This window comes from Alligator sinensis, unplaced genomic scaffold, assembly GCF_000455745.1.
Source record: "Alligator sinensis unplaced genomic scaffold, ASM45574v1 scaffold506_1, whole genome shotgun sequence".
Lineage (NCBI taxonomy): Eukaryota > Metazoa > Chordata > Crocodylia > Alligatoridae > Alligator > Alligator sinensis.
The window spans coordinates 1,493,192-1,505,643 of NW_005842215.1; the positions used below are offsets into that span (position 1 = coordinate 1,493,192).

Sequence of the window (12,452 nt, forward strand, 5' to 3'; positions counted from 1 at the left end):
ATCAACGCTCCCTGCGATGAGGGAGGGGCCAAGGGCAGGTACTGCCCAGCAGGGACAGGGGAGCTGTAGGATGGAGGCATGACTCGTGGGGTGGGGGCAGCTCCCACCGCTGCTTGCACCCTGGGAGAGTTAGGGGGGGGAAAAAGCGTGTGCCCCCAGATCTGCGCAGTGCGGGGCCAGCTGCAGCTGTGGGGTGGAGCTGGAGCTGTGCAGGGCTTTTCTCAGTGGGGACTGGGCTCAGAGCGGGCTCCGGCAGCACTGGGAGGAGGCTGCAGCCACCCCAAATTTCTCCATAGCTTCGCTCCCAGCCCCGCGCCACCGCAGCCCCAGCTTTTCCCAGTGCTTGGGTGGAGGCGGGGCATTCAGCCAAGGCTGCATTGGGCGGTGGCATAGGGCTGGGAGCAGAGCTGTGGTGAAATCTGGGGTGGCTGTAGCTTCCTCCCGGCACTGCCAGAGCCCGCTCTGAGCCCAGCCTTTTCAGAGAAAATCCCTGCACAGTGCCAGCTCCACCCTGCAGCTGGCCCCGTACCATCCAGATCTGGGGACACAAAACCCTCACCCCTCTGGGTGCAAGCAGCAGCAGGAGCTGCCCCCACCCCATGAGCCGCACCCCCGTCCTGTGGTCCCACCCCCAGCTGGGCAGCTCCTGCCCCCTCCTCACTGTGGGGGACACTGATCTGCCCCCCCACACCTCTTCCCTCCCCTTCTGACTTACAGCAGGAGGCAGTTCTCCACGCTGCTGGCTCTGCTCCGTGCAGCATTTAATCGGCCAAATTATCAGCCCCATTGGGCTGATATCAGCTCTAGAAAAATCTTTATATCGGTATTGATCTGATATTGGACCGATATCGGTGCACCTCTAGTTAAGGGGCTGGGGCACACAACTTCTGAGGAGAGGCTGAGGGAACTGGGCTTATTTAGTCTGCAGAAGAGAAGACCGAGGAGGGGGAGGATCTGATAGCAACCTTTAACTACCCAAAGTTGTAGCAAGGAAGGTTTGGGTTGGATATTAGGAAAAACTCTCACTAGGAGGGTGGTGAAGCACTGGAACAGGTTACCTACACAGGTAGTAGAATCTCCATCCTTGGAGGTTTTAAAGGCCTGGCTCGACAAAGCCCTAGCTGTAATGACCTAGTTGGGGATGGTCCTACTTTGAGCAGGGAGTTGGACTAGATGACCTCCTGAGGTCCCTTCCAACCCTCATTTTCTATGATTCTATGGATTCATAAATATTATCCTTAAAAAATGTTTAATTTTAATATTCAAACCATTCTTCAGAACCAGGAAGTCAGAATGAGAAAAGTGAAATGTAAGCATATATTTCAAAATATAAAATATTAAAGAAAAATAGATGTTTTTTAAGTACATTAAACAAAAATATTTCACATCCACCTACTAACTAGACCATTGGTGCTCAACCTTTTGGCCCCATAGGCCAGATGAATGAGGCAGGGTCAGTCTGTGGGCCAGATCAAGCCCCCTATGCTGGAACTGGCCCTGATGGGGGGCAGGGCATCACGCCTGTGCATTGGGATAGGCCTCTGGGGGCTCAGCATCACCCCAGTGTGCCCCTGCATAACATATTTGATCCCTGGGGCCCCAGCACTGCCTCCCTCCCACTGGGACTGGTCCTTGGAGGCCTGGTACCACTGCCTGCTGTCCCAGAGCACTAAGATTGGGCCTTCAGGCCCAGTGCTGCCCCCTGCCAGTTCCCTGCTTGCTGGGACTGAATCTTGAAGCCTGGTGTCAGCCCTGTATACTAGAATCAGGTGCAAGGCCCAGGGCTTGGTCCAGAAATTTGGTGAGTTGAGCCCCCCCCCGTGCTAGATTGTAAAACCACGGGGGGAGAAAAAGCCTAGTCTTGAATTTGAGCACCAGCCTGGGACCAGGGCAGGAGTTGCTACCTGCCCCTACCCAGGGTAGCTCAAGGTGGCTTGTACAGCAGGGGGAGGGGGCGAGACTGCAGCGTGAAGGGGGTGCAGGGGAGCTGCTCTGGCTCTGGTCCTGCCCCAGACCAGAAATGTCATAGACACACTGGGTAACTAGGGGAGGAGTGGGGAAGAAGCAGGTATCAGGAGGAGGCAAGTGGCAGAGTTCTGGCTGCCTGCCCCCCATCACTGCTTTTCCTGTTGCAGTGGTGGGGCAGATTAATTTAAAAGAAACCCCCACAATAATCAGATTCTATACATGCAAAATTCTAACACATTTCTAATTTTCCATGTATTAGAATCTAGTTACTGGGGGGGAAAGGAGGGTTGCCTTAAAAGAGAAGTTTTCTTGGATTTGGGTAATACTTCTCTGCTATAAACACGTAAAGTTCTGTAAACATTAACTCACATTTTAAAGATGGGAAACTAGGGATAAAAGAGGTTAAGCTTAGTTTAATCTTAAACTGTTGTCCACCTTGAAGTACATATACAAGACCATGGGTCTTTGCCTTAAATTAAACAAGGAGATGGCTGTTAAAAGGAAGGCAAGTATACAATAGAAAAAAAAAAAATCAGTCTGTTTGCTATAACTGTTTCAAAATAACCATGAACTTTAAACACCAGAGCCAACGTAACATTTGATTAGGGAGGCAGCAACTCCAAGTATTTAATATTCAGCATGATACCCAGTAATCAATTTGGCATTCAGTGAAAATAGAGCACCAGCAGAGGCCAGGTCACTGATGGGGTAATATGCACCAACTGAATAACAGGGAACTGAAAGGAACTTAAAATGGCAGCTGAGACAAAACTAACTATTCGTGATTTTGCTTCTATCAATCTCATAACACATGGATAGTCAGATCCAGCAGTTTCTTGATCCTGTACCAAGAAGAAAATAAATGCATTTTTACTTTCTCTTTCTGAATACATGTAAAGACGATACAACACTAGAATTACTGAAGTCCTCAAATACTACTGGTTAATGTGCATATTTCAAATCATAAATGCATGCCAAATTATGAAATTTGAAAACTTAATATCACTGCAACAAATCTCTACTTACAGGAATTGAAGGAGAGTCTGTAGAATCGCTGCTGTTGCTTCTTTCTCTGCATAGCCCACTTACTACACACCATGACAGGCTTTCATCAAAAGTCAGTGAAATGCTGTCTGACTTGTGCCGTTTTCTTCTTTCACTAGGCCATTCATCCGACGAATCATCTTCTGCATGTGTGTGATAGAGGAAGTATAGTAAGACAAAGGCATGTAATGTAGTCTACCATTTGCATGCAGTTGAGTCAGTTAAAATGAAATTACTTATGAAATTCAATGTGAAAAGTCATTCAGCATTTTACAAGGGAGGGGGTGGGGGGGGAAAAAAATCAAAGGAATGCAACATTTCAAAAAGAGAATGGACTACTAAAACAGAAACAATATGAAAAATGCTTGGGACTGATGTTTCTGCTGCCCCATATTAAAACATATGAACGGTAATTTCTACAGGCAGTAGAAATAATTCAAGAATCTTATATGCTTTCACCATTTTTAGACACCTGTGAAAGCTCTGCATTTTATAAGTACATGGCATATAACCGTACATTTATAGATAGCAGATTTTCTGCTATAATCCCTCATTTGTAAGAGTTAATAATTCCGTGCTCAATGCTCCTTTGGGGTAATGCATGATGTACAAGATATCAACCATAGGTCACTGTTTTAAACTGGACCCATAAAAACGTTTGATTTGAAGGCAGCAAACCAATGCTTTTTGGGTGTTTCACATGTTTCAAACACTTTCCAGTAGCATAAAGGAGATGGGGAACAGCATTTGGGGACAGGGTAAATGAGACAAAGTTCAACTCCACTGACTTCGAGAAGTGGCACTTAAGTGTCTGTCAAAATCCCTCATAAGATCAATTGCGAAGTCAATGTGTAAATGTAGAGTGAAATTCTCAACCAGCATTGTGTAATTGGCTTAATAACCCTTCAAAAGAGCTTGCTGTCCCCTACTGGTGCCTACTGCACATACCCTCTATTGCCAACGGCTTACTTTACACGGTAAAAAAAGTTGAAAACTCCACAGATTTCTAAAACTGGCTTCTTTAACTTTAAAAGAAAAGAGAACAGAACACTTGTACATACTTTGTGACTCCTCTTACTTTCCCTTGGTCCTTCTTGGCTCAGTCCCTTTCTTTTCTTTTCTTGCCCTGAGAGCCCCAACATTCAAAATTAGGTGCCCCCAGGCCCAACCGTTGCTCCTGTCCATCGTTGTCCGCATTAAAGTTGTCATCTCTCCGTGATGTACCAATAGCATACCACACCACAAGGGTTCTAAACACTACAGGGAAATATCAGCGGCTCCAAAGGAGCCACTACCATCCCACTGTAAGAAGTATAGCGGTTTAAGGGGAAGGTTTCCTATAAATTAAAAAAAATTGTACATAAACACGCTATATTAAAAGACCTTTTAAGGCTGTAACAAACTAATAAATGGATGCAAAAACAGAGTTAATGATCAAGCCTGCAGTAAGTAGCACCTTATTGCAAAGTTGTGCTAAGTATCACCAGTCATGATCCTTAACTGTGAAATTCCATCCTTTTACTAGTTTGAGTTACAACATTAAGATGTTCTTTTAATTTAGTGTGAAATGCTTATCAACGCGGTATAGTTTTAGAATAGGCTAATATAAGTGCCTACAAACTAAAAAACAAACATGATACCTTAGAGAACTAGCAACCAAACAGTGTTCCTGAGCAACATAGAAAAAAAATAAAACACCATGCAGTGATTTTGGGCTACTATTAGTCAGTTAATTACAATTATCAATAGTAAGCAGGTAAGTGATGGAAGGTAGTTTGGTGGGGGGGATTCTAAAACATTTTCAGTTACAACAAGAAGTTATGGAGCACCACCACCAAAAGGTTGAAAATTATACCTGACTCCAAACATACCAGCTAGTCAGCCATTAAATATTAGATATAACGTCACATTTTCAGGATGCATTTGCCAATAAATGTCAAGCTCTCATGCTAGTGATGAAAGGGAATGAAGAGACTCAAAGGACCGGATTTTCAAAGTATCTGTGAAGATACTGTGAAAATGTGCCCCTTCATAACTAGATACAATAGAGCTTTTCACCTCTATGTCACTGACTTAAATTGAACACACAGCAGCTTACAAACAGCATAATTTATCTCCTGGTGGCTGCTTACAAAGTTACATGAAATGAGCATAATGGTGTCAGCCTCTGTGCAAAAAGATGTTCATATCAGGCTATAACTACTACACAACTGGCGGTGGCATTAGGAAAAAAAGGTGGATTAAATGGGCACTAAAACTGAGTTACTCTCTGACCCTAATGGTATTCCTTGAAGATGAAGACTAGCATTCTGGTTGGGTGGCTTGTGGTGCCATCTTGTACCTATTTTGCAGATGAGCAAAGGAACTTAGTTTCTAGGGCTGTCAATCAATACCTTTTACAGCAGTGAATTTAACATGAAAAAGGGCATTTCCAAAAAAGAAAAAAAAACTATCAGGCAGTGACATGCAGAGGTGTGCCCCAAGTTAAATGTTATTACAGATATAAAGTATTGAAAATCCAGTGTTAAACATCTGCACATACCAGATTCACTGCGGGTTCTTCTAGAAGAGGTAGTGGGTCTAACACTCGAATGTGGGGAGGTCTGTTTCTCTTCTAAGTCCTGAATGCCTTCCTATTAAAAAAAGAAAAACAAATAACAAAAGTGTTAACTAAAACAGCATAAGATACTACTGTTAATCTTCCAATTGCATCCAAATCTCAGTGCCAAAGCTAATAATCTTATTAACTTAAAAATCACGGGGTTAAAACACATCAAGCAGTTAGATCACCTTTAGAACATTTCCTTTTTCAAGAGTAGAGCTGGCATCATTCTCTGATGTGTTAGAAGCTGTAGATTCTGAAAAAGAAAAATACATAATGCAGTGCATACTTTAGGCTCAATGTACAAGCTGAAAAGTGAAATAAAACAAAATAATTGTAGGCCCTGATGTAGCAAGTGCTTAAATTTCACAAACCTATAATTTTGAAACATTTGGAAAATAAATAAGTTTATGCTCTCAAGAAGTGTTCAAGGCTTTTCTGTAACACTGCAAATGAGAAAAAGATAAAAATCTCGTTTTAAAGGTCACACCCTTATTATAAGCTTCTTTTTAATGTGTTCAAAATAACAGTCCTGTCTGGTTCGTGTTTTGGGATTTTCCACAGATGACAAAAATATTGTGAGAAGTAAAAATATTACACAATAACGTATAAATAATAACTGGTGCAATATTAATGCTGAATATTAAAAATAAAACATTTTTTTAACTTATATCAACGTAACTGTACTATACTACTCATTAGGAATCGTACTGAATTACTGGTGTTCAAACTTTTTGCCCTATGGCCTGGATGGGTAGTGCCTGGTCCATCCATGGATCAGATCTGGCCGATGGGCCTGATTCAGTGCAAGTGACAGGCATGGCAGGGCCCAATCTAGGATCAAGGAAGGTGAGAGGCAACCCACCCCAACCTGGCTGCATTGGGGAGGAGGTGTGGCCCACCTCAGACCCAGGGTGGCAGTATTAATTGCCACTGCTTTCCCACTGCCAAATTTCCCAACATGTTGGGAGCCCTGCCAGCTCTGCAAGCCAAATTTGGCCTGCAGGCTGGGGGCGTTGAATACCCCTACTTTAAACACTTCAAAACATTTATAATTGCTAAGAACATATACTTAAGACATTTCTTTTGCTGTCAGCATGGAAGAAGAGGATGGTAGAGGATGCCACCAATTATTTTTGTGACAAAACCACCAGCACAGCAAGCACACATCAAAGATAAAACTTTGTTAAAAGAGTATCTCCATCACTTCTTACCTTCTACTTCGCTGTTCTGGCCAAAGTTTTTTTGTTTTTTTTTCCCAAAATCATAAGCTTAAAGTTAAGCTCTAGAACACCAAGCATTTAGAAAAACTAGGTACATCCACTGGCTGAACGTTGATTTAACCAATTAAAAAAAAAATCTTGGCCAATTTTTTCCAGCTCTTTAACTTATTCAAGTTATATCTCAAATTAGTCAAGGCAGTTAGAAAAAGTATTCCATTTTACTTGCACTTCTCATTATGATTTTTGAGCATTCAAAGAGAGTAGGGTCAGAGAGAAAGCCTGTGCCTCAGATGTCTCATTCTGCCTCCAATGAAGTCAGTGGCAGTGTTGCTTGCTACTAACCTTGCTATGAATAGGCTCATGCCCATTTTCAGCCCTTCAGAACCTCAAGGATTTTATTTTATAATAAATGCTTTGCAAGCATGACAAACTATGGGACTGTTGCCATATTTATGGTTTAAATGTTACGTGTCTCAGTTTCCCTAACCCTTACAGGGAGGAATTAAAAGACTAGAGTTGCCCAGCCTACATGACGAAGCCCTCAACAAGGAATTGAGCAATTATGTTGACCCTTCAGGTGGGATTGAAAAACAGCCCTTGGAGGTAATAGATAGAAAGAGCTGGAGATAAGCATCTCAATGAATGGAAGAGGTCTAAACAGGAGGCAGCCCTCCAGAGACGAAAATAATCTGAAGGACAGTGTGAGTTAGAGTCTAGAAAGGGAACAGGGAAGCTACCTTAGAGTAATAAGGGCTGTATAGACTGGAGAATAGCCAAGCTAACTCTGGGGTGCTCAAGGCTGTGCAGACTGGGTTGATGACAGAGGGACTCCTCAACTCTTTGGAGGGGTATGGTCTTTTTGTTCTGTAGCCTTAGCCCCCCAATAAATGCCTTTACTGAATAGCTTTAAGCTTTGCTGCTTGGGCATTCAGGGTGCACTCCTCCCTTTGAAATAATTAAGTCCCTTTCTCTGGAGCTGAACTAGAAGGTAGTTCCTTGAAGCAGGGCCATGGATGGCCAAGGAGGGTCAGGGATCCAACAGCTGGGATCTAAGTTGGATGGAGGCAAGGCTCCCCACCCCATGCCAGAAGCAACACCTTGGCTAACTTCAGGGTGTTCTCAGAGAAACCAGAGGAGGTTAGAGTCATAAGCAAGCATTTCCCCAAGGAGAATCCATTACAGCAAGTACCTCCAGTGCTGGTATAACAAAAAAACTCTCCAACCAAAAACAGAAGTTAATTGAATACTGTCTGTTCTGCAAGGCATGACAATAAAAGACTACAACCAACCATTCTAAATGATCTTACCTTGTGGACCAACTGCTACCAAGTTTCTGGAAATCATTGAATATACTTTCCTTGGAGGAGAACAAGATAAACAATTTGTAAATCAGATGTATAGTACACCAGTTCATATATAATGTTTTAAATTTATCTATGCTGAAACATTTTTTGTGACCAATGATCAAAGCTGGTCAGAAAAAAAAGGGGGGGTTTCTGTGAATACATACAATAGAAATGGAAAAGTTCTCTCTTGCTCGATTATTTTTTAATGTTTGGAAGCTACCCGTTTCATTTTGTTGGTGCAAACAAACCTTACTTTAACCTTTGCCTTCCCCACTTTTTAAAGAACAGGAAAAGGCAAAGCAGCAGCAAATTTTACTCACCAAAACAAAAGTTCTTTGTTTTTAAATTTAAAAATATATATATTATGGGAAGTATTTTGTAAGTTTTGGTTTTGTCTAGAAATGCCCTCTCACCAAACCATTAGTCTGATGAATCTAGTCATGGTTCAAATTATTTTTAAATGGACAGTTTAGTGTCTGTATGCTGTAATTATGTTGCTGTTATACTCAATGGTTGAGTGGACAAAATAAAAATTCTTCACAACAGAGAGCAGTCTAAACCTACTGCATACTTCTGAAGTTTGTAGATCTTCTGAGGTGTGGCAACTATGGAAATAAACCTAGGATGAGCTGGGTCTTCAGAGGAAGACCTGGACAAGGTGGTATGCAATTATAAAAATGGTTTAATGAAAAAAAAAATGCAACAAATTACAGAGCACAGCATAAAGTTCACTTCACATTACTTTAACTTCAGTACTGATCATTCATGAGGAATACAAAAATGTTACCTGTGCTCTTTTACTGAAAAGCTTGGTACTCCAAAGAGATCCCCAAGATGATCATTTTCACAGTGGACAATATGCTGCTCTCTTTCATCATACAATTGTTTGGTCATAATATATTGGCCAAGATAGAACATTACCTATAAGTCAAACATATTGACATTAAATGTGTTTAACTTTGTAGCACAGAACTAACCAATATCCCCTATTATCAAACCCAATGAGAAGTCTGCAACTTCCCTTACACAGCAATTTCCATCCACAGTTCTCATAGTTCTGTACAGTTCCCCATTTTGCAGGTGAGCAAGCTGTAGTTTACATGTTAAGCGACTCGTTCAAAGTTACAAAGCAAGACAACTGCAGTCAGGAACAGAACTGTTTCCTGATTTCCACACCTATGCCCAATCCAGTGAGTGAACTACACTACCAGACACTTGTTTACTCATAAATAAAGGAGAACTTGTAAGAAGGCAATTTACTGTTATGCACCTTTATTAATGGGATGTTTTGCTCACTTACCTCCTTCATAGTAAAAATATCCTTTTCTGCCCCAGCAAACTTCAACAACTTCAGCAACAAAGGTTTTGGTCTAACCTGAATAAATAGAAGAAAAAAAACATTTAATTTAAAGTTATAAATGCTTCCTAAAACATCTAAAGCATTTAAAAAAAACCATATGACATGTATACAAAGCTATGTTAAAACAAAAGTTACTCAGGTTGCAAAGTCAAACATTTGAAAATTACCACGTAAAAAATTAATTCTTTTCTTTAAAAAAAAGTAAATACAAGCCCCCTATGACATGCAACTATAACCATCCCTCCATGAACCCTGAAACGCAATGAAGCCACAGACTGCCTTCATTGGAGCTACGGGAACAACTACAGTAGCTGGTTGCAGTAGAAGGCTATCATCCCATAGAAATAGGGGGATACTGGGTTAAGGGAGCTCAGACTACCTCTCTGACCCTCTCCCAGAAACACAAGAATTTCTATAGCAAATAATGTCCAAAGAGGGGCACAAGACATGCCATTACGGTTATCCTAATCCTCAGTCTTTCTACCGGTATCACAACTAGGTGTGTAACAGTTACAGTCTGCTTGATGCTAGATGATAGACTTGGGCACTGATGGAGATAAACCAAGTCAGTCTCTCCTCCCTCCATCCCTCCACCAAGTACACCTGTTCTGACCTGCCTCTAAGTGCTCCCAACACCAACGGTAGCACTGCTGCCTCAGTGGCAGCACACATCTAGTTTTAAAACTTTATGTATACTTATGTGTACACAGCCAACATTTTTTTCTGAAGTTCTCAAATGACAGAAGGAAAACAGTAATTTTCAATAGGCTCTCGAAGCACAGCCTAAAAAGAATTGCATAGGCCCCAAAACCCCAGATACTTGGAATCATAGAAAATTAGGTTTGGAAGAAACCTCAGGGAGGTCATCTAGTTCAACCCCCTGCTCAAAGCAAGATCATTCCCAACTATATCACATCCCAGTCAAGGCTCTGCCTACCCAGTAAAAACCTCCACGGATGGAGATTCCACAACCTTTTTAGCCCAATGACTTAATCTGTACCCACATTTCAAAGGCCTGCTGTAAACAGCAAAAGGTATCTGAGCTTCTTCAAAATAGCTAAAAGAATCTTTTTAATGTAGGAAAGAATTAACCTAAATACTGGGTTGCTATCAGACACCCCAATACACACACATTTTCATCAACTACTTTCGTGCAAGAGCTGTCTGCAACACACAAGTTCTGTAAAAAGTGAACTTCCCACCAAAAGTGGAAAAAACATACCACGTGTACAAAGGAGTTTACAAAGCCCTGCAACTAGGCCTATGCTTCACGATTCCTGAGTATGCCTATAGACATGCTGCACTAATGTCCGAATTAGCAGCAGCACGGCCACATTAGAGCCACACTGACCAAAACCCTCTGCAACATGCTTCAGGATGGTACTGCCCAGTGCCACACAGCTATACCCTCTGTGTCCGCAAGGAGACTGCCAATCTTGGGGCTTTAACACAAGGGTCCATTCATTCAGGTATGATTGCAGACTGGGCTTTACACTGATGATAAGTTCCATGAGGAAGCCTAAAAGTTTCTATTTCCCCTTCTTTTTAAAAAGTAGCTTTTTGATCCTACTCCACTTGCTATTCTTTCATGAATGTTTTTTACTCTCTTGCAACTTGCTAACACTTTACCACCGAGGCCTGCCACAACTGAAAGCTGGCTTGTGCCTGTATCAATCATGCGGTAGCTCCAATAAGAGCTAGAACCATGAAAAGTTAGGGTTGGAAAGGACCTCTGAAGGTTGCCTACAAAGAAAAAAAAAAAAAAAAATCATGAAAAAAAATAATCATGAGACTCCTGATTTCCAAGTCAAATTAACTCTGTTGTACTTGATAGACAAATCAAGTCTTGGGATTTTTTTCTTCTGGCGTGTTTAGAAAGTGCCAAGCTAGTAAGTCTGTGCAGGGGAAGAGGCAGGGGGGACAGAGAAAGGGCCACAGCCCTCGCAGCCCTGCTGCTGCCCCTCACTCCTGACCCACAGTACAGAGACCTCCCTCTCCAGGCTCCAAACCCCACACCTTCACAAAAAACCCCCACCACACACACATGCACACTTTAAAAACAGCATCTCATGATTTACATTCTAAATTTCTTGATTTTTAAGCGTTTGCCTCATGATTTTTGATGCAGTGGGATTGGCAATACTGCACCGAGTCCAACCCCCTGCTCAAAACAGGACCAGCCCCAACCAGATCATCCCAGCCAGGGCTTTGTCCAGGTGGGTTTGTCCCACTATCCAACCTAAACTTCACTTGCTGCGACTTGAGACATTGCTCCTTCAGTGTTACCAACTTGTGATTTTTGGCGTTGTTCCTAAAGTCAACACGTAGGGAATGTGAAAAACTTAGCTCTTTCTTTTATATAGGTATATAAAAGAGCCAAGTTTTTCACATTCCCAAAGCGTAGACTTTAAGAACAACGCCAACAGTCATGAGAGCTGGCAATACTACTCCTTGTAGTAAATACTGGGCAAAGCGCAAGCTCAGCAGCGCACCAGCCTTTCAGACTCAGGCAGCCTGGGGAAAACAGTGCGGCTTGACTCTTTTTTTGTTGCTTTTGGTTATCTGGTGGCTCCGAAAGCGACCGGGGCAGAAGGCTCTCCTGCTGCAGGGGCCTGCGTGAGACCCCGGGTTTGTCCAGGGAAGCAGGCGGGGGGGGCCAGGAGGCAGTTTCCGACTAGGCCGGCGGGCAGGCAGGGGACAAGCGGGGATCCCCATTCTTCCCAGCTGTCAAGAGCAGGTGGAGGCCGCTCTGCTGTGTGGTGCAGCCGCGGGATCCTGATCCTCCCCTGAGCAGGGCACGGGCTAGGCGGCCTCGCCAGGTCCCCAGGCCCGCCCCGGGCAGTGCGGGGCAGGAGGGGCGCGCGTTTCCGGAGCCAAGCCGCCAGCCCCGCGCCCCGAGGCCGGCACAA

At 43.0% G+C, this 12,452-nt stretch overlaps 1 protein-coding gene across 3 annotated transcripts in view; it reads right to left on the bottom strand.

Moving 5' to 3' along the window:
* MDM2 (MDM2 proto-oncogene) overlaps positions 1-12,452 on the bottom strand; it is a 62,625-nt gene that overhangs the window by 8,140 nt on the left and 42,033 nt on the right. For 2 of the 3 annotated variants that reach the window (XM_025208018.1, XM_025208017.1), the window contains exons 4-10: positions 9,484-9,558; positions 8,971-9,104; positions 8,145-8,194; positions 5,803-5,870; positions 5,555-5,645; positions 2,995-3,155; positions 2,745-2,810 (exon numbers count right to left, since the gene is read on the bottom strand). In XM_025208018.1, coding sequence (XP_025063803.1) covers positions 2,745-2,810; positions 2,995-3,155; positions 5,555-5,645; positions 5,803-5,870; positions 8,145-8,194; positions 8,971-9,104; positions 9,484-9,558 — 645 coding nt within the window. The remainder of the gene's footprint in view (positions 1-2,744; positions 2,811-2,994; positions 3,156-5,554; positions 5,646-5,802; positions 5,871-8,144; positions 8,195-8,970; positions 9,105-9,483; positions 9,559-12,452) is intronic. The other variant, XM_025208016.1, reaches the window with a different exon arrangement.